Genomic DNA, 20223 nt, shown 5'->3' with positions numbered 1-20223 from the left:
TTTAAAATTGGATAGTGTATGTTTGGCCATGGCTACATTACAAAAGACCTAATCTATGATCTAATCTATATAAACTCTCTGTCACTGCATAATGACCACTAGTTGTTGTTCCTCTAGAGCCTCCCTCAGTAGAGCCCTTTTTCTGAATGCAAAGGGTTTTAACTTTCGTTTCAGACAGCTGATCGCAAACCAGTTTCTACCTACACTAGTGCTGACAGTGGTCAAGAAGAAGCTCCATAAGACACACTGTTCTTTATCACAGTTGACTTGTGAGTTCATAAATGCTGATTTACTACCTAACAGCTGTTAGATATGTAACAATGAGTGGCTCACTTACCCAGCATGCATCTCTCTCAGAATGCTTGTTGTTTTGCTCTCGCCAGCTCTCTATTATGATGTATTGAGACTTTAGGGTGTTAAGTATTATAATTATTATATACTATTGAAATGTATTGTTCAGTTCTTTCTTACCAGTATGTGAATTCTGTGTAATTGTCATGTGTTGTCAAATAGGAGGAGAGTGTAGGATGGCAGATTTTGGACTTCGTTCTTACCAGGAAGAAGTGGTTGAAAGGGCCCTTCGAAGAGAGAACATCATTATTTGGCTGCCAACAGGAGGGGGGAAGACTCGTGCTGCTGTGTATGTGGCAAAAAGACACCTGGAGACTACTGAACAGGCTAAGGTGGTGGTCCTGGTAAACAAGGTAAAAGACACAAAACAGAAAAGGAAGGCAAAGTTTATAATGATTTTCATCACATTAATATGAACAATAGTTAATTTTCCACCATTTAGCTTGAAGAAAGCCAAACATATGTGAGGGGTAGACTTGATAAGTGTTGTTACCATAGTATAAATGCATTGATGTACTCTGTACTGCAGGTCCACCTCGTGGAACAACATTTCCACAAAGAGTTCAAACCTCACCTGGGCCCTGAATACAAGCTGGAGGCAGTCAGTGGAGACAGTGTACAGAAGGACTTTTTTGGAAAAGTGGTGGAAAAATCAGACGTGGTCATCTGCACTGCACAGATCTTATTTAATGCGCTGACTAACACGGAGGAAACCAAACATGTTGAGCTCTCAGGTTAGTAAATGGAGCTACAACAGCCTTGATTATAATGTTTTTGAAGAGGTGAAATGTGGGATAGGTTTTGTAATTACATTCCTGATAGATAATAAGATGCAAGAGAGATCCTTGATGCATTCATGGTTCCTTACAGACATTACTCTACTGATTATTGATGAGTGCCACCACACCCAGAAAGAGGCTGTCTACAACAAGATTATGAGATACTATCTGGAGAAAAAATTGAAAGGAGAGCAAAAACTGCCACAGATCCTGGGTCTCACTGCATCACCAGGGACAGGGGGTGCAAAGATTCTGGAAAAGGCTGTGGAGCATGTACTGCAGGTGAGGGTTTATCTAGTTGCATTTGGCTCTCACTGTATTTCTTACTAATATGAGCAGGTTTGTCTGATCTCCTTTTATCTCTCTCCATCATAGATTTGTGCCAACCTGGACTCAACCATAGTTTCAACTAAAGACTGCACTGCCGAGCTGAAGGAGAAGGTACCCAGACCCTATAAGTCAATGGACATTGTGGACAAAAGGCCTCAGGTAATATTTAAAACCTCCATAGCATTTAAACATTTCCAAATTTGAAAACATATGCACCACACCCCGAAATGACCTGATCTGGGTATACTGAGATAAATTGAGTAAAAGCAACATAGACTACTCGTAACATTCAATGGGATTGTCAGATTTCTTTTTTTAAATAAACAAAATCTTAAGCCATCAAAATAATTTCACATATGCTATAATCACATAAAAACTATACAAACATTTGACAAAAAGAAAATATTTGTATCTTTTAGGATCCATTTGGGGATCACCTGAAAAGTATGATGCAGAAGATCCACAACTTTATGCCTCTACCTCCAGACTTCAGACTGAGAGAGTCTGGCACACAAGAATATGAGCAAGATGTGATGACACTGGAGCAGAGAGGCAAGAAGACAGTTTCTGTTTTCATCCTGTAATATAATGTCATTGCACATTTGCCTTTTTGACTGGGAGGGGCAAACATTAAATAAAATTAAATGTCCAGAGAAAGGAATGCTTCTTTTGACATGTGCATAATTTGTGTATTTATTGGACCAGGGGTAGAAGAGCAAAACAGAATTCTGGCACAATGTGCACTCCATCTCAGGGAGTACAACGACGCCCTGCTCATCAATGACACCCTGCGAATGATCGATGCTTATCGCTCCTTAGAGGATTTCTACGATACCAAGACCGACAATTCCATAGATGAAACAGACGACTTCCTGGTGGGACTTTTCCAAGGTAGGAGTCCAGATATATTTCTTTCTTGTCTTTTTGTATATTTGGCTGAATGGTTTTTATGATGTAGCTCACAGTTTTCACCATGCAAGCAATCATATATAATCACTCTCAATTATACGCAGAGAATCAAGTGAAGCTGAGGAAAATAGCAGAACATTCTCAGTATGAGAACCCCAAGATGGGCAAACTTGAAACTGTTCTTCTAAAGCAGTTTGGTCCAGATGTGCAATCAAGGGGGATCCTTTTCTGTAAAACTCGTAGAAGCACCCACTGCCTAAATGACTGGGTCCTCAACAATAGAGTCTTGCAGGAAGCTGGCATAAAGGCAGCAGTCCTCACAGGGGCTGGAGGTGGCATAAGTCACATGACACAGGTGTGTTGGCAAACAATATTCATTTATTAGCTTTTCAATTAAGTAACAACTTATCTATTGACATGTTTGTCCTTACTTGCTTATGTATCCATCCTTCCCTTGCAGAATGAGCAGACAGACACAATCCGCAAATTTCGACAGGGTGCTCTCAACCTCCTGATCTCCACCAGTGTGGCTGAAGAAGGCCTTGACATCCCTGAATGCAACCTGGTGGTACGCTATGGACTGCTTACAAATGAGATTGCCCAGCAGCAGGCCAGAGGACGTGCCCGAGCACCAGAGGCTGAGTATTCAATGGTCGGTCAGACAGGGGGGCAAGAAGTGCGTAGAGAGGGCATCAATGAACTTTTGGAAGAGCTGACTGGACAAGCCATTGCTAAAATCCAAGAAATGAGCCCCCATGATTTTAGCACAAAGGTAAGGATGCAGTCCATCCCTATCCCTTGCTTTTACTGCTTAGTGTTCCTGCCAACACATTTTACTTTTCTTTGTCTTCAGATAAATGCGCTTCAGAAAGAGGCACTTATTGGCAGTAAGGTTGCAGAGATGCACCAAAAGGAGAAGAGGGGTCGCTTTGATGCCTCCAGAGTCCAACTTTTGTGTCGAAACTGTTTCAAGTCTGTGGCCTCTGGAAGTGACATTAAACTTATTGAAACACTCTTTGTCAATGTGAACCCTGACTTTCAGTGAGTTGAACTCTTTGGCCTGTATATACTTGTATATGAAATCTTAAACCACAGAGTCTTTACAAACCACTCTAATCTTGGCTTATCTTTGTTCTCAGGAAGCACTACAACGTCGGTGAGCAGGTTATTAAAGACAAGATTTTTGAGGACTGGGAGCCTGGGTGCTCAATCAGTTGCAATGACTGCAACAAGGTACAGTAGGCCTTTTGCCAAATATTACTAATGTAAAACTCAGAAACACATGCTGTCCTGCTCAAGGCAGTTCATCAAGTTGATATTGGTGCTCATTTTGACATGTGAGTTTTATACTTTACAGGACTGGGGATTTGAGATAAAGTACAGGAAGATCGTCCTGCTGCCCACAATAGCCATCAAGAACTTTGCTCTGCAAACCCCTGAGGGCAGGACGACTGTGAAGAAGTGGAAGAATGTTAGTTTCACTGTTGAAGAGTTCGACTTTCAAGAATACATCCAAGACAACTTTCCTGACATTACTATTGATTGACACATCAACATAGCTCTGTGTGGGGTCTTTCCCCATTTCTCAAGTCAGTTTTCATCAGTTTTTTTTTTCAATTTGTGGCTGAATCTTAGATTGTCTGTGCTCATTTAGAAAAGGTATACCATCATTTTATTGTTTGAGGTACTTAAATGTGAATGCATGCTTTTTAAAGATTCCCTCAACATAGTTACCCCATATTTGTGCTGCTGGTCTAGTGAGGCAAAACTCATTACACATCGATCATGATTGAACAAGCATGACAGCTTTGTTTATGCCATCCAAAACCATCCAACTTTTGTTCATTTATGGAAACTGATATTGCAGGTTGTTGTTTTTATTACAGTGCTACAAACATTGTAATGAAATGTTTGAAACATTTCTTTGTTCAACAGTCAGTATCACATGGAGGGCTTCCTGAGATGCATCCATAGTTACTGTCCAATGCCGGTTGAGCCTGCTTGTTTGTTCCACTGACGTGAGTGTATGTGTGTGTGAGTGTGTTTTATTTTGTACTTGAATCATGACTAGCTTTGAATTACTGAAGTTCAGTCTTTCCACCTGTTTGAGGATGGCTACTGTCTCTAGTTATGACACAAATGCCAATTACTGTAACTGTAATGCTGTTCATGACAATAAAGTTTTTTTATAAACAACTTTTCAATGTGCAGGTGGTTCTTAAGCTGTGAGGTAACTGATAAAGCTTGGCAGAGATGAGTTCACAACCAGACTGGCGTGTATTTGAGTCACTGACTTGGACTCAAGACAGAACTGAATCAAGATTTAGGGGATTTCACACTTGACAAAATATAGAAATAAAATCACACCTTTCACTTGTGACTGAACTTGGTGTTGATCACCATGACTGAAAAATTGATACCACCAGCAGAAAACTTGAGCATATCAAACATTCAGACCTGTGATCAAGGTGTACGCTAGTTCTGGGGATTTATTTTTGTCATTTCTTGCCTGCAAACGTGTCTATCTAAGATCCTCCCCATTGATTAAGCTTGTAAATATATTAACACTAATTACAGTGAAGTATTCACAATACAGTTTGGATTCATAGTTGGTGAAGAAAGCTTTTTCCCCTTTTGATGACTTAAATTCCAGTCAGTGTGCTGCCTCGGCTGACTTTAGTAGCTAAAATTAAAACCACTTGTCCTGTCCTCAACCTGTTTTTGAGGGTGTGGTAATAGTCCGTAGGTTTTGCTTTCTTGACACAAGGAAGAACATCAGGTAGGGCCCATGTGGGTGAATTGTACAAACAAATAATCTATGAATAACCTTGGCAGTGGCTTCTTTTGTCTTTTCTTTTTTTAACTCTTTCAATGAAACACTTTTACACTCAGACACATTCACAGAATAAGATGTGATTCTCCATAAGTAAATCATAAAAAGTTTGTTGAATAAGTATTTAATGTGTCTAAAGTTTAGACTTACCCTGTCACTTCATAATGAGTATGAGGAGCTTTTACTTCTCTATCACACAGGTTATAATAACAGGATTTAAAAACCTTACAGTGAATGTAAGGTGCTGTATGTGTGAATCACTTGGACAGGCAAATAATGGTTAATATACTTAATAAACATTTCCTATAGGTCCTTTGTATCAACTTGTGCAAGGTTAGGGATCCCCTGAATATATATCTATTATGTATATTGATTGTATTAAATGTAGTATATTAACTTCTTATACTTGTTCAGTATCTTGTGATATCTACCGTAGAAAGTACTGTATAAGCAGCTACACATATTTATTTAATTAACATTAACCAGAGGCTTTAAGTTTTGCTTTCCTGAAGTAAGGATGAAACCACTGGGGCCCAGTTAGGGTCTATGTAACAACTAAGGACGTTTTCAACACTCTCAACAAAGCACCTCAGCTGTGAGCCACACATAAAAGTATATAAACACATGAGGTACATATGTTACCTTTAAAATTTGATATAGTGTATGTTTGGCCATGGCTACATTACAAAAGACCTAATCTATGATCTAATCTATATAAACTCTCTGTCACTGCATAATGACCACTAGTTGTTGTTCCTCTAGAGCCTCCCTCAATAGAGCCCTTTTTCTGAATGCAAGGGGCTTTAACTCTCGTTTCCGAGAGCTGACCGCAAACCAGTTTCAACACCACCCACCTACACTAGTGCTGACAGTGGTCAAGAAGAAGCTCCATAAGACACACAGGTCTCTATCACAGCTGACTGGTGAGTTAATAAATGTCCATTTCTTATCTAAGAGCTGTTAGATATGTAACAATGAGTGGCTCACTTACCCAGCATGCATCTCCCCCAGAATGCTTGTTGTTTTGCTCTCGCCAGCTCTCTATTATGATGTATTGAGACTTTAGGGTGTTTGGTATTATAATTATTATATACTATTGAAATGTATTGTTCAGTTCTTTCTTACCAGTATGTGAATTCTGTGTAATTGTCATGTGTTGTCAAATAGGAGGAGGGTGTAGGATGGCAGATTTTGGACTTCGTTCTTACCAGGAAGAAGTGGTTGAAAGGGCCCTTCGAAGAGAGAACATCATTATTTGGCTGCCAACAGGAGGGGGGAAGACTCGTGCTGCTGTGTATGTGGCAAAAAGACACCTGGAGACTACCTCACATGCTAAGGTGGTGGTCCTGGTAAACAAGGTAAAAACACAAAACACAAAACAAAAAAGGAAGGCAAAGTTAAGAAGAACAATAGTTAATTCTCCACCAGTTAGCTTGAAGAAAGCCAAATATATGTGAGGGGTAGACATGAAAAGTGTTGTTACCATTATATAAATGCATTGATGTACTCTATACTGCAGGTCCACCTCGTGGAACAACATTTTAAGAAAGAGTTCAAACCTCACCTGGGTCCTGAATACAAGATAGAGGCACTCAGTGGAGACAGTGGACAGAAGGACTTCTTTGGAAAATTGGTGGAAAAATCAGACGTGGTCATCTGCACTGCACAGATCTTATTTAATGCACTGACTACCATGGAGGAAAACAAACATGTTGAGCTCTCAGGTTAGTAAATGGAGCTACAAATGCTTTGATTATAATGTTTTTGAAGAGGTGAAATGTGGGATAGGTTTTGTAATTACCTAATGAACCTAATACCTAATTACCATTCATGGTTCCTTACAGACATTACTCTACTGATTATTGATGAGTGCCACCACACCCAGAAAGAGGGTGTCTACAACAAGATTATGAGACACTATTTGGAAAAAAAGTTAAGAGAAGAGGGAAAACTGCCACAGATCCTGGGTCTCACTGCATCACCAGGGACAGGGGGTGCAAAGATTCTGGAAAAGGCTGTGGAACATGTACTGCAGGTGAGGGTTTACTCTGTTGCATTTGGCTCTCACTGTATTTCTTACTAATATGAACAGGTTTGTCTGATCTCCTTTTGTTTCTCTGCCTCACAGATTTGTGCCAACCTGGACTCAGTCATAGTTTCAACTAAAAACTGCACTGCTGAGCTGAAGGAGAAGGTACCCAGACCCTTTAAGTCTATACACATTGTGGACAAAAGGGCTCAGGTAAGATTACTTTCTTTCTTTTTTCACCATTAAAACCTCAATGGCATTTAAACATTTCCAAATCTTGCATCCTCTAGTGCTAATAACAGAGACAGATGCAAACATAGGCACACAGTAATCAAACTATATGCACCACACCCCAAAATGATCTGATCTGGGTACACTGAGATAAATGGAGTAAAAGCAACATAGACTACTCGTAACATTCAATGGGATTGTTGGATTCCTTTTTTTAAATACACATCTTAAACCATCAAAATAATTTCATATATGCTATAATCACATAAAAAAAAATATACAAATATTGGACACAAAGAAAATATTTATATATTTTAGGATCCATTTGGGGATCATCTGAAGGAGATGATGCAGAAGATCCATGACTTCATGACCCTGCCTCCAGACTTCAGACTGAGAGAGTGTGGCACACAAGAATATGAGCTAGATGTGATAACTCTAGGGCGGAGAGGTGAGAAGACAGTTTATTTTTTTCATCCTGTAATATAATGTCATTGCACATTTGCCTTTTTCACTGGGAGGGGCAAAAATTAAATAAAATCAAATGTCCAGAGAAAGGAATGCTTCTTTTGACACGTGCATAATTTGTGTATTTATTGGACCAGGGGAAAAGGAGCAAAACAGAATTCTGGCACAATGTGCACTCCATCTCAGGGAGTACAACGACGCCCTGCTCATCAATGACACCCTGCGAATGATGGATGCTTATCGCTCCTTAGAGGATTTCTACGATACCAAGACCGACAATTCCATAGATGAGACAGACGACTTCCTGGTGGGACTTTTCCAAGGTAGGAGTCCAGAAATATCTGTTCCTTGTCTTTTTGTATATTTGGCTGAATGTTTTTTATGTTTTAGCTCACTGTTTTCTCCGTGCAAGCAATCATATATAATCACTCTCAATTATACGCAGAGAATCAAGTGAAGCTGAGGAAAATGGCAAAAAATCCTCAGTATGAGAACCCCAAGATGGGCAAACTTGAAGACGCTCTTCTAAAGCAGTTTGGTCCAGATCCGGAATCAAGGGGGATCCTTTTCTGTAAAACTCGTAGAAGCACCCGCTGCCTAAAAGACTGGGTCCTCCACAATGGAGCCTTGCAGCAAGCTGGCATAAAAGCAGAAGTCCTCACAGGGGCTGGAGCTGGCAAAAGTCACATGACACAGGTGTGTTGGCAAACAATATTCACTTAATAGCTTTTCAATTAAGTAACAACTTATCTATTGACATATTTGTGTGATTTAGTCCTTATTTGCTTATGTATCCATCCTTTCCTTGTAGAATGAGCAGGACGACACGATCCGCAAATTCAGCCAGGGTGCTCTCAACCTTCTGATCTCCACCAGTGTGGCTGAAGAAGGCCTTGACATCCCTGAATGCAACCTGGTGGTACGCTATGGACTGCTTACAAATGAGATTGCCCAGCAGCAGGCCAGAGGACGTGCCCGAGCACCAGAAGCTGAGTATTTAATGGTCGGTCAGACAGGGGGGCAAGAAGTGCACAGAGAGCGCATCAATGAACTTTTGGAAGAGCTGACTGGACAAGCCATTGCTAAAATCCAAGAAATGAGCCCCCATGATTTTAGTGCAAAGGTGAGGATGCAGTCCATCCCTATCCCTTGCTTTTACTGCTTAGTATTTCTGCCAACACATTTTATTCTTCTTTGTCTCCAGATAAATGCGCTTCAGAAAGAGGCACTTATTGGCAGTGACATTGCAGACACGCACAAAATGAAGAAGAGGGGTCGCTTCGATGCCTCTGCTGTCCAACTTTGGTGTCGAGGCTGTTTCAAGTCTGTGGCGTCTGGAAGTGACATTGAAGTTATTAAAAACATGCACCATGTCAATGTGAACCCTGACTTTAGGTGAGTTGAAGTCTTTGTGGTTTAAGATTTCATGCAAAAGTATATACAGGCCAGAGTCTTTACAAACCACTCTAATCTTGGCTTATCGTTGTTCTCAGGAAGCACTACAAACTCGGTGACCAGATTAAAATAGGCAAGATTTTTGATGACTGGGAGCCTGGGCGCAAAATCCATTGCAATAACTGCAACAAGGTACAATAGGCCTTTTGCCAAATATTACTAATGTAAAACTCAGAAACACATGCTGTCCTGCTCAAGACAGTTCATCAATAAAGTTGATATTGGTGCTCATTTTGAACTGTGAGTTTTATTCTTTACAGGAGTGGGGAACTGAGATAAAGTACAGGAAGATCGCCCTGCTGCCCAACATAGCCATCAAGAACTTTGGCCTGGAGACCCCTGAGGGCAGGATGACTGTAGAGAAGTGGAAGGATGTTACTTTCACCGCTGAAGAGTTCGACTTTGAAAAATACGCAAAAGACAACTTCCCTGAAATGACCATTGATTGACACAACAACAGACCTCTGTGTGGGTTTTTTTCCCATTTCCCAAATCAGCTTTCATGGGGTTTTTTTCATTCACAGCTGTATCTTAGATTGTCTGTGCTCATTTAGAAAAGGTATACCATAATCTGATGTGCTTAAATATCAACGCATGCTTTTTAAAGATTCACTTCACATACATATTTGTGCTGCTGGGCTGGTGAGGCAGCAGTGTGCTAAAAACCATTACACATTGATCATGATTGAACAAGCATGACAGCTTTGTTTATGCCCAGTGTCTTAACTGCCTTTGCGTGTGATCATGTGACAGTATTTCATTCCAATTTTGTCCTGATTAAAACTCATCATTGATACAGATGTACTGTATATGTACTGTAGAGTTCCTCTACAGAAAACTAGACCTGTGGGACCTAAAGCCATGTTGAATTGTATGAATGCATTTATTGTTGCTACAGGTTTACTGAATAGTATATGTTAAGGGTTGAACATAGCAGGGGAGAAGCTAACCATTAAGTTACAGTCATTCTGGGCTTTTGTTGTTGTTGTTGTTGTTGTTGTTGTTGTTGTTGTTTTTTTACAGTGCTACAAACATTGTAAAGAAATGAAAGGAGGGTGTCCTGAGATGCATCCATTGTTATTGTCCAATGCCGGCTGAGCCTGCTTTTTTGTTCCACTGACGTGAGTGTATGTGTGTGAGTGTGTTTTATTTTGTACTTGAATCATGACTAGCTTTGAATTACTGAAGTGATGTCAGTGTTGCATTATTCAGGGTTGTCAATTGCGTACTTCTCCCTCAATCTACCTATGCTGCATTTCAGATTTTCTTAAAGGTCAGTCTTTCCACCTGTTTGAGGATGGCTACTGTCTCTAGTTATGGTATAAATGCCAATTACTGTAACTGTAATACTGTTCATGACAATAAAGTTTTTTTTATAAACAACTTTTCAATGTGCAGGTGGTTCTTAAGCTGTGAGGTAACTGATAAAGGTTGGCAGAGATGAGTTCACAACCAGACTGGCGTGTATTTGAGTCACTGACTTGGACTCAAGACAGAACTGAATCAAGATTTAGGGGATTTCCAACTTGACAAAATAAAGAAATAAATCACATATTTCACTTGTGACTGAACTTGGTGTTGATCACCAGCAGAAAACTTGAGCATATCAAACATTCAGACCTGTGATCAAGGTGTACGCTAATTCTAGGGATTTATTTTTATTTGTTGCACGCAAACATGTCTATCTAAGCTCTTCAGCAGTGATTAAGCTTATAAATGTATTAACACTAATTACAGTGAAGTATTCACAATACACTTTGGATTCATAGTTGGTGAAGAAAGCTTTTTCCCCTTTTGATAACATAAATTCCAGTCAGTGTGCTGCCTTGGCTGACTTTAGTAGCTAAGATTAAAACCACTTGTCCTGTCCTCAACCTGTTTTTGAGGGTGTGGTAATAGTCCGTAGGTTTTGCTTTCCTGACACAAGGAAGAACATCAGGTAGGGCCCATGTGGGTGTATAAACAAATCTAACAAAAAAAGTGGCAATGGCTTCTTTATTTAACCCTTGCATTGAAACACCTTTACACTTAGACACATTCACAGAATAAGACAAATATAAGATGTGATTCTCCATAAGTAAATCATAATATGTTTGTTAAAGAAGTATTTAATGTGTCTAAAGTTTAGACTTACCCTGTCACTTTATAATGAGTATGAGGAGCTTTTACTTCTCTATCACACAGGTTATAATAACAGGATTTAAAAACCTTACAGTGAATGTGAGGTGCTGTATGTGTGAATCACTTGGACAGGCAAATAATGGATAATATAATTACTAAACATTTCCTATAGGTCCTTTGTATCAACTTGTGCAAGGTTAGGGATCCCCTGAATATATATGTATTATGAATATTGATTGTATTAAATGTAGTATATTAACTTCTTATACTTGTTCAGTATCTTGTGATATCTACTGCAGAAATTACTGTATAAGCAGCTACACATATTTATTTAATTAACATTAAACAGAGGCTCTAAGTTTTGCTTTCCTGAAGTAAGGATGAAACCAGTGGGGCTCAGTTAGGGTCTATGCGACAACTAAGGACGTTTTCAACACTCAACAAAGCACCTCAGCTGTGAGCCACACATAAAAGTGTATAAACACATGAGGTACATATGTTACCTTTAAAATTTGATATAGTGTATGTTTGGCCATGGCTACATTACAAAAGACCTAATCTATGCCCATGTGTTTCAAGCTTCCTGTCACTACATAATGACCACTAGCTGTTGTTCCTCTAGAGCCTCCCTCAATAGAGCCCTTTGTCTGAGTGCAAAGGGTTTTTACTTTCGTTTCCGACAGCTGATCGCAAACCAGTTTAAAACCCTCCCACCTACACTAGTGCTGACAGTGGTCAAGGAGAAGCTCCATAAGACACACAGGTCTCTATCACAGCTGACTGGTGAGTTAATAAATGTCCATTTCTTATCTAACAGCTGTTAGATATGTAACAATGACTGGCTCACTTACCCAGCATGCATCTCCCTCAGAATGCTTGTTGTTTTGCTCTCGCCAGCTCTCTATTATGATCTATTGAGACTTTAGGGTGTTTGGTATTATAATTATTATATACTATTGAAATGTATTGTTCAGTTCTTTCTTACCAGTATGTGAATTCTGTGTAATTGTCATGTGTTGTCAAATAGGAGGAGAGTGTAGGATGGCAGATTTTGCACTTCGTTCATACCAGGAAGAAGTGGTTGAAAGGGCCCTTCGAAGAGAGAACATCATTATTTGGCTGCCAACAGGAGGGGGGAAGACTCGTGCTGCTGTGTATGTGGCAAAAAGACACCTGGAGACTACTGAAGGGGCTACAGTGGTGGTCCTGGTAAACAAGGTAAAAGACAGAAAACAAAAAACAGAAAAGGAAGCCTAAGTTAACAATGATTTTCATCACATTAATAAGAAGTATAGTTAATTGTCCAACAGTTAGTTTGAAGAAGCCAAACATATGTGAGGGATAGACTTGATAAGTGTTGTTACACTTGGTGGCGATGGTATTGTAAGTATAAATACATTGATGTACTCTGTACTGCAGGTCCACCTAGTGGAACAACATTATGAGAAAGAGTTCAAACCTCACCTGGGCCCCAAGTACAAGATACAGGCAGTCAGTGGAGACAGTGGACAGAAGGACTTCTTTGGAAAAGTGGTGGAAAAATCAGACATGGTCATCTGCACTGCACAGATCTTATTTAATGCGCTGACTAACATGGAGGAAAACAAACATGTTGAGCTCTCAGGTTAGTAAATGGAGCTACAACAGCCTTGACTATTATGTTTTTGATGAAGTGAAATGTGGGATTGGTTTTCTAATTACCTAATGAACCTAATACCTAATTACCATTCATGGTTCCTTACAGACATTACTCTACTGATTATTGATGAGTGCCACCACACCCACAAAGAGGGTGTCTACAACAAGATCATGAGACACTATTTGGAAAAAAAGTTGAAAGGAGAACGAAAACTGCCACAGATCCTGGGTCTCACTGCATCACCAGGGACAGGAGGTGCAAAGATTCTGGAAAAGGCTGTGGAGCATGTACTGCAGGTGAGGGTTTATCTAGTTGCATTTGGCTCTCACTGTATTTCTTACTAATATGATATGATGAGGTTTGGCTGAACTTTTCTTTATTTCTCTGCCTCACAGATTTGTGCCAACCTGGACTCAGCCATAGTTTCAACTAAAAACTACATTCCCGAGCTGAAGGAGAAGGTACCCAGACCCATTAAGTCAATGGACATTGTGGACAAAAGGCCTCAGGTAAGTTTTTTTTTTCCCTTTCTTTTTTTACCATAGTATTTCAACATTTCCAAATCTGGCATCCTCTAGTGGTAATAAGAGAGACATGCAAACAGTGGCACACAGTAATGAAAACATATGCACAAACCAAAAAATGACCTGATCTGGGTAAACTGAGATAAATGGAATAAGAGCAACATAGCTTGCTCTGAACCTTCAGTGGGATTATCTGATTTTTTTTTTTAAACAGACAAAATCTTAAACCATCAAAATAATTTCATATATGCTATAATCACATCAAAATGATACACATATTGGACACAAAGAAAATATTTTATCTTTTAGGATCCATTTGGGGACCATCTGAAGAGTATGATGCAGATGATCCACGACTTTATGCCTCTACCTCCAGACTTCAGACTGAGAGAGTCTGGCACACAAGAGTATGAGGCAGATGTAGTGATTCTAGAGCAGACAGGTAAGAAGATGTTGTTTTTCTCCTTGAAGTTTCTTTTTTCATCCTATTGTATAATGTCATTGCTTTAAGGGATTGCACATTTGCCTTTTTCACTGGGAGGGGCAAAAATTAAATAAAGTTAAATGTCCAGAGAAAAGAATGCTTCTTTTGACACGTGCATAATTTGTGTATTTATTGGACCAGGTGTAAGGGAGCAAAACAGAATTCTGGCACAATGTGCACTCCATCTCAGGGAGTACAACGACGCCCTGCTCATCAATGACACCCTGCGAATGATGGATGCTTATCGCTCCTTAGAGGATTTCTACGATATCAAGGTCAACAATGCCAAGGATGGAACAGACTTCTTCCTGCTGGGACTTTTCCAAGGTAGGAGTCCAGAAATATTTGTTCCTTGCCTATTTGTATGTTTGGCTGAATGTTTTCAGTTTCAGTTTTCACCATGCAAGCAATCATATATAATCTATCTCAATTATACACAGAGAATCAAGTGGAGCTGAGGGAAATAGCAAACAAATCTCAGTATGAGAACCCCAAGATGGGCAAACTTGAAACCGTTCTTCTAAAGCAGTTTGGTCCAGATCCGGAATCAAGGGGGATCCTTTTCTGTAAAACTCGTAAAAGCACCCACTGCCTAAATGACTGGGTCCTCAACAATAGAGCGCTGCGGCAAGCTGGCATAAAAGCAGCAGTCCTCACAGGGGCTGGAGGTGGCATAAGTCACATGACACAGGTGTGTTGGCAAAGAATATTCACATATTAGCTTTTCAATTAAGTAACAACTTATCTATTGACATGTTTGTCCTTACTTGCTTATGTATCCATCCTTCCCTTGCAGAATGAGCAGACAGACACAATTTGCAAATTTCGCAAGGGTGCTCTCAACCTTCTGATCTCCACCAGTGTGGCTGAAGAAGGCCTTGACATCCCTGAATGCAACCTGGTGGTACGCTATGGACTGCTTACAAATGAGATTGCCCAGCAGCAGGCCACTGGACGTGCCCGAGCACAAGACAGCCAGTATTCAGTGGTTGCACAGAGAGGGGGACGAGAAGTGCACAGAGAGCACATCAATGAACTTTTGGAAGAGCTGACTGGACGAGCCATTGCTAAAGTCCAAGAAATGAGCCCCCATGACTTTCGCGCAAAGGTGAGGATGCAGTCCATCCCTATCTCTTGCTTTTACTGCTTAGTGTTTCTGCCAACACATTTTATTTTTCTTTGTCTTCAGATAAATGAACTGCAAATACAGGAAGTCATTGGCAGTAAAGTTGCAAATATGCACAAAATGGAGAAGAGGGGTCGCTTCGCTGCCTCCAGAGTCCAACTTTTGTGTCGAAACTGTTTCAAGTCTGTGGCCTCTGGAAGTGACATTAAACTTGTTGAAAATGCGCACTATGTCAACGTGAACCCTGACTTTCGGTGAGTTGAACTCTTTGAGTTCATGCAAAAGTATGTACAGGCCTTTACAAACCACTCTAATCTTGGCTTATCTTTGTTCTCAGAAAGCACTACAAAGTCGGTGGGCAGGTTAGAATAGGCAAGAGTTTTGAGGACTGGGAGCCTGGGCGCACAATCAGTTGCAAGGACTGCAACCAGGTACAATAGGCCTTCTGCCAAATATTATTAATGTAAAACTTCAAAACACGTGCTGTCCTGCTCAAGGCAGTTCATCAATAAAGTTGATATTCGTGCTCATTTTGACATGTGAGTTTTATTCTTTACAGGACTGGGGATTTGAGATAAAGTACAAGAAGATCGCCCTGCTGCCCAACATAGCCATCAAGAACTTTGCCCTGGAGACCCCTGAGGGCACAATGCCTGTGAAGAGGTGGAAGGATGTTAGTTTCACTGTTGAAGAGTTTGACTTTCAAGAATACATCCAAAACAACTTCCCTGACATGACCATTGACTGACACACCAACAGAGCTCTGTGTGGGATTTTTCCTCTTTTCCCAAGTCAGTTGTCATCTGTTTTTTTCCTATTAATAGCTGTATCTTAAGATTGTCTGTGCTCATTTAGAAAAGATATACCATAATTTTATTGTCTGATGTGTTTAAATAGGAACACATGCTTTTTAAAGATTCACTTCACATAGTCAGCACATGTTTGTGCTGCCGGGCCAGTGAGACTTTCTGTGTGTTAAACTCCATTACGCATTGATCATGCTTGAAATTAGCATGACAGCTTTGTTTATGCCCAAGGTCTTAACTGCCTTTGAGTGTGTTTGTGTGTATTTCCTCTGCTTCAAGTACAAAATGAACTCTGCTGTTACATGAACCTTAACCATTATGGACCATAACATTAAGACAATCTCTCTTTTTAGCTATTTTCCAATGTTTTTACAACTGATCTTGAACATGTACTGTATGTATGTATTGTATGCCGATATTGTGATTTTTTTTTCTGTTGATTTTGGCCTATGTAAATAAACTAAAACAAAAGATGGGATGAAATTTAAATAAATATTCTGGTGAAAAAACAGTTTTTGTTGTAATTATTATTGCCCACTAGATGTCACTGTTGGTCAGGAAATGCCGACACCGGAGGACAAAGTAGATCAAAACAGTATTCATGTTAAAAATACTCAGATTTTTGAGTGTGGTTTGGTGTGAACGGACACTATTCTCTCTCAATGCAGCAGACATATGAAATATAGGGACTACTCACAGCTGGAAAAAATGTAAAGTACTAGTGGGTTGTGGCATTCTAAAGCCACAACTTAATGCCTTTGCACAGCACAGGTATTACATAATTTACTGCTAGTATCAAACTATTTTGCATGTTGATTTCTTATGAATGCATACTATGAAGATATGAAGATACTATTTTTCTCCTCTACTTCCTCTAACTCCTCTATGGAGACTTTCTCTAGTGGTTGTCAAACTAGGGTTACAGGAGTGAGTCTGAATCCTCAAATGGACTATGAGTGAGGATTAGGGAGATTAATACTCACCAAACTTTGCTGATGTACCATGGAGAAAGGCACTCATCCCCAGCTGCTTCAATGAGCATCTCATTTGCTGATGGTGCAACATCCAAATGTGTGTACACGACAACTGGAAAAGAGAAAATGTACTCCGTTGACAGGAAAAAAGAACAAAGTATTTTCTTGCATCATGTCAGTGTTTCTTAATGTATTTTTGAGTACAGAAGCAAGAAGGATCCCTGAAACCTCACTGCAAGCAGGAGCTTCTCTTCACTGACTGTTACTTGTGAAATATTCTGACTCCAGCAGCTCTCCATGCTGCTTCTGCATCAGAATGGATCAATACAGGGTTATGTATTTCAGTTTGGATCATTTAACACCATCTAAACAGTCTACACAGAGGAACAGATTTATTAGACTTGCAAATGATCATTTAACACACTGGCTTCAAAGATACATTTTTATTGCTTAATAACTTCACTGTCACTCAGAACTCATAACAGCTTGATTTTTAACAACCCCCAAAAGATAGATTTAGACAACTAATCACAGAAACTGTTTATTTTGCTGCAGTGTTTATATACTGTACATGAATCAAGCTTAATATACAGTAGCACATCTTCAGCTATAATGAGCAGCCTCCAAAACAAACCAAGATTATGAAAAGAAAGCAACTGGCAAGGAAACTTTTCATTTCAGGCTGGTATTGGGTAGATTCACTTTTGACCCACTGCACATCTTTATGTGTCTACAGGCAAGACATGATTAGGTCAACCTCACTCTGTGTCACATGCACCGTAATCCTTTCAAATCTGGCAGTGGTGCTGCCATGGACATAATCACACTAAAAACAGGCTCTGTTCCGGTGTCATGCCTGACTCAGATTCAGGCAGGCAGAGTGGAGGCGAACAATAAGATTTGCTCTGATCAGGCTCAGGCTCTATAATCAACACTGATTACTTCCTTTTACTTCCCAGCTCAACACCCTGTGCATCTTAATTGCAATTAGCTCACTTCTGAAATTAAAGCGGCTTGGAGAAGTTGAGCAAAGGATGATAACACAGCACTTTGTGTGTGTGTGTGTGTGTATGTGTGTGTGTGTTTGTATAAATTTAGAGGATGCCACTGACATTTATAGTAGGCCCCTTATCATTGGTACCTAGGGAATCTGTTTGTCTACTGTATGTCTCATCTAATAGAATATATGGGAACTATTTTATGTGAGTCATATTTTAACTTTACAGCTATGTGAGGGGACGTAGCTTAGCTGTGAGATGTTACTAATCTATAGAAACATTGTCTAACATTCCAACTATATTACTAAAGATTAGTGTTACAAATTCACCAAGTTATAAGACATCACATACAGATGTAATTCAAAATGTGAAAGCAACTGGATCATTATCTGCACAGTCTTACACAAGAGGGATCCCATTTTCTGTGAGGTATGTTTTGAATCAAGTTTAAGCTAACTGTGTTGTAATCAATAACTGTTTATGACTTACCTTTTTTCTTCTCCTTGTTTTCCGGTCCAGTTTTGAGTAGTTTTGTCACAATCGAGTAGGCCCCAAATCTTCACTGCTCAACCCTGGGTGTGGCCTATGGTGTGTGATTCACAGGTTAATCTAATTAGCTACCAGAAATTGAGGGAGGATGACCTATCGACCTCACAGTGTTGAACTGAGTAAGGGTCAGACTACTACAGGAGAAACTTGTCCACTCAGGTGGATTTCTCACGAAATATCCAGAAGCAGGATGTTTATATTCAGCATTCAGCGATATTTACTTGACACAAAACAAACATATTTCGCCAACAAGACTTTGTGCAAGATGTGGCACAGCTTAAAATCTCTGCAGGAATCCACCACCAGGTAAGTGTTTCCAAATTAATTATGAATTGGCAGCTCATTTATTACCTACTCACATATTGCTTTATAGTTGTAGCTCTGGGAGAACGTGTGGTCTTAAACATTTGCTGCTCCTGCTTTCTTTTCCGCAAATAGGCCTACACACAAATACCTTGTTTTCCCTCTTCGTGGCATTGTGTTGAATCAATTTGGTGCGTTTGGCGTTTGTAAACTGGTGGTCTCTCAGGTGCATTGACTCAGCCACAAACTTTCTATTAGGTTCGTTGCAGGATTGAACATGATTGTAGCTGCTCTGAGTTCACATTGTTAAACACTCATCCTTATCAGTTTGGCTGTTTTTCCTCTTTTCGCCAATGTGTGCTAAATTGTTTCTATGTTGTATTTACATAATAGAGACGCCCCCTAGAGCCCGACCGATATATGGGTCAGCCGATATTGGCCTATCACAGATATCTCTGATGTGCATCGATATATTTTTTAAGTAGGCCTAATACAGGAAACATTTTATTTATATCTGATCATTTTTATTGATTCAAGTTAAATATATACGTACATGTATTTGGTTGTTATTGTGTTTTATTATTTATAGGAATGTATAATTATTAAACTTTACTTACTTTAGTTTCAGTGCACTAATGTAATTTTATAAAATAAAGTTTATAGTTAGACTGTAAAATATATGCATATATTCTCGATATCGGAATTTTTTTACTCCTTAATGTCAGTATTGGCATCAGGCCCAAAAATCCAGTATCACTCAGGCTGTAGCCCCTACTATGGACACCCAGAAAAAAGTCAGGGTAATCTATATTGTTATATTCACTTTAAATGTGAATCTGTGTTTAGATGCGTCACCTTTTTGGCTCATGACCCCATAAAATGAAGCAATGTGACTCTTGCTCATGGTTAATACATTTTGCAGACGAAAGTTATGAGAAGTTCAACTAAAGAGTGTTTAGTGAATTTGTGGCTTGTAAGATTGTTTAATTTGATGATTTTTTAAGAGGCTTGTGTAGAAATATAAACAAGGTGTGTCCACTTCCTACAGTTCCATGAAAAGGGTCTCTGGGAGGTGAGGTCATTTGAAGCCAGAGTCTGCGCAGTAGAATTGGACGACGGGATGAAATACCTAAAATGACAGAAATCATCTTTATGAAAAATTTAGTTGATGTGTACTTTCTGAAATTTGGCTCATGTCCCATCTGCTTACATGGAGGGGGTGGTACTTATGACCTGTACTGCAGCCAACCACCAGGGGACGATCAAGATGTACTGGCTTCACTTTTGTGCAGCTGTCATGATCTTATACAGTCA

At 39.6% G+C, this 20223-nt stretch overlaps 3 protein-coding genes across 3 annotated transcripts; all 3 read left to right on the top strand.

Moving 5' to 3' along the window:
* Positions 1–176: 176 nt before the first annotated feature.
* Positions 177–4558, top strand: LOC128379624 (ATP-dependent RNA helicase DHX58-like). The gene is made up of 12 exons (XM_053339312.1): positions 177–269; positions 514–704; positions 881–1085; positions 1222–1412; positions 1506–1619; positions 1880–2012; positions 2166–2351; positions 2474–2724; positions 2830–3141; positions 3223–3410; positions 3509–3602; positions 3727–4558. The coding sequence occupies exons 2-12, from the start codon at positions 528–530 to the stop codon at positions 3913–3915; spliced, it is 2040 nt and encodes a 679-aa protein (XP_053195287.1). The 5' UTR covers positions 177–269; positions 514–527; the 3' UTR covers positions 3916–4558.
* Positions 4559–6026: 1468 nt separating this feature from the next.
* Positions 6027–10527, top strand: LOC128379623 (ATP-dependent RNA helicase DHX58-like). The gene is made up of 12 exons (XM_053339311.1): positions 6027–6125; positions 6370–6560; positions 6722–6926; positions 7047–7237; positions 7331–7444; positions 7781–7913; positions 8068–8253; positions 8376–8626; positions 8742–9053; positions 9135–9325; positions 9424–9517; positions 9646–10527. The coding sequence occupies exons 2-12, from the start codon at positions 6384–6386 to the stop codon at positions 9832–9834; spliced, it is 2043 nt and encodes a 680-aa protein (XP_053195286.1). The 5' UTR covers positions 6027–6125; positions 6370–6383; the 3' UTR covers positions 9835–10527.
* Positions 10528–12172: 1645 nt separating this feature from the next.
* On the top strand, positions 12173–16583 carry LOC128379622 (ATP-dependent RNA helicase DHX58-like). Its single transcript, XM_053339310.1, has 12 exons — positions 12173–12289; positions 12534–12724; positions 12926–13130; positions 13251–13441; positions 13541–13654; positions 13979–14111; positions 14295–14480; positions 14594–14844; positions 14950–15261; positions 15343–15533; positions 15617–15710; positions 15839–16583. The coding sequence occupies exons 2-12, from the start codon at positions 12548–12550 to the stop codon at positions 16025–16027; spliced, it is 2043 nt and encodes a 680-aa protein (XP_053195285.1). The 5' UTR covers positions 12173–12289; positions 12534–12547; the 3' UTR covers positions 16028–16583.
* The last annotated feature ends 3640 nt before the right edge of the window (positions 16584–20223 follow it).

The sequence above is a fragment of the Scomber japonicus genome, chromosome 18, assembly GCF_027409825.1.
Source record: "Scomber japonicus isolate fScoJap1 chromosome 18, fScoJap1.pri, whole genome shotgun sequence".
Classification (NCBI taxonomy): domain Eukaryota; kingdom Metazoa; phylum Chordata; class Actinopteri; order Scombriformes; family Scombridae; genus Scomber; species Scomber japonicus.
Note: the sequence above shows the minus strand (reverse complement) of the source record. Positions and strands in the feature narration are given on the sequence as shown.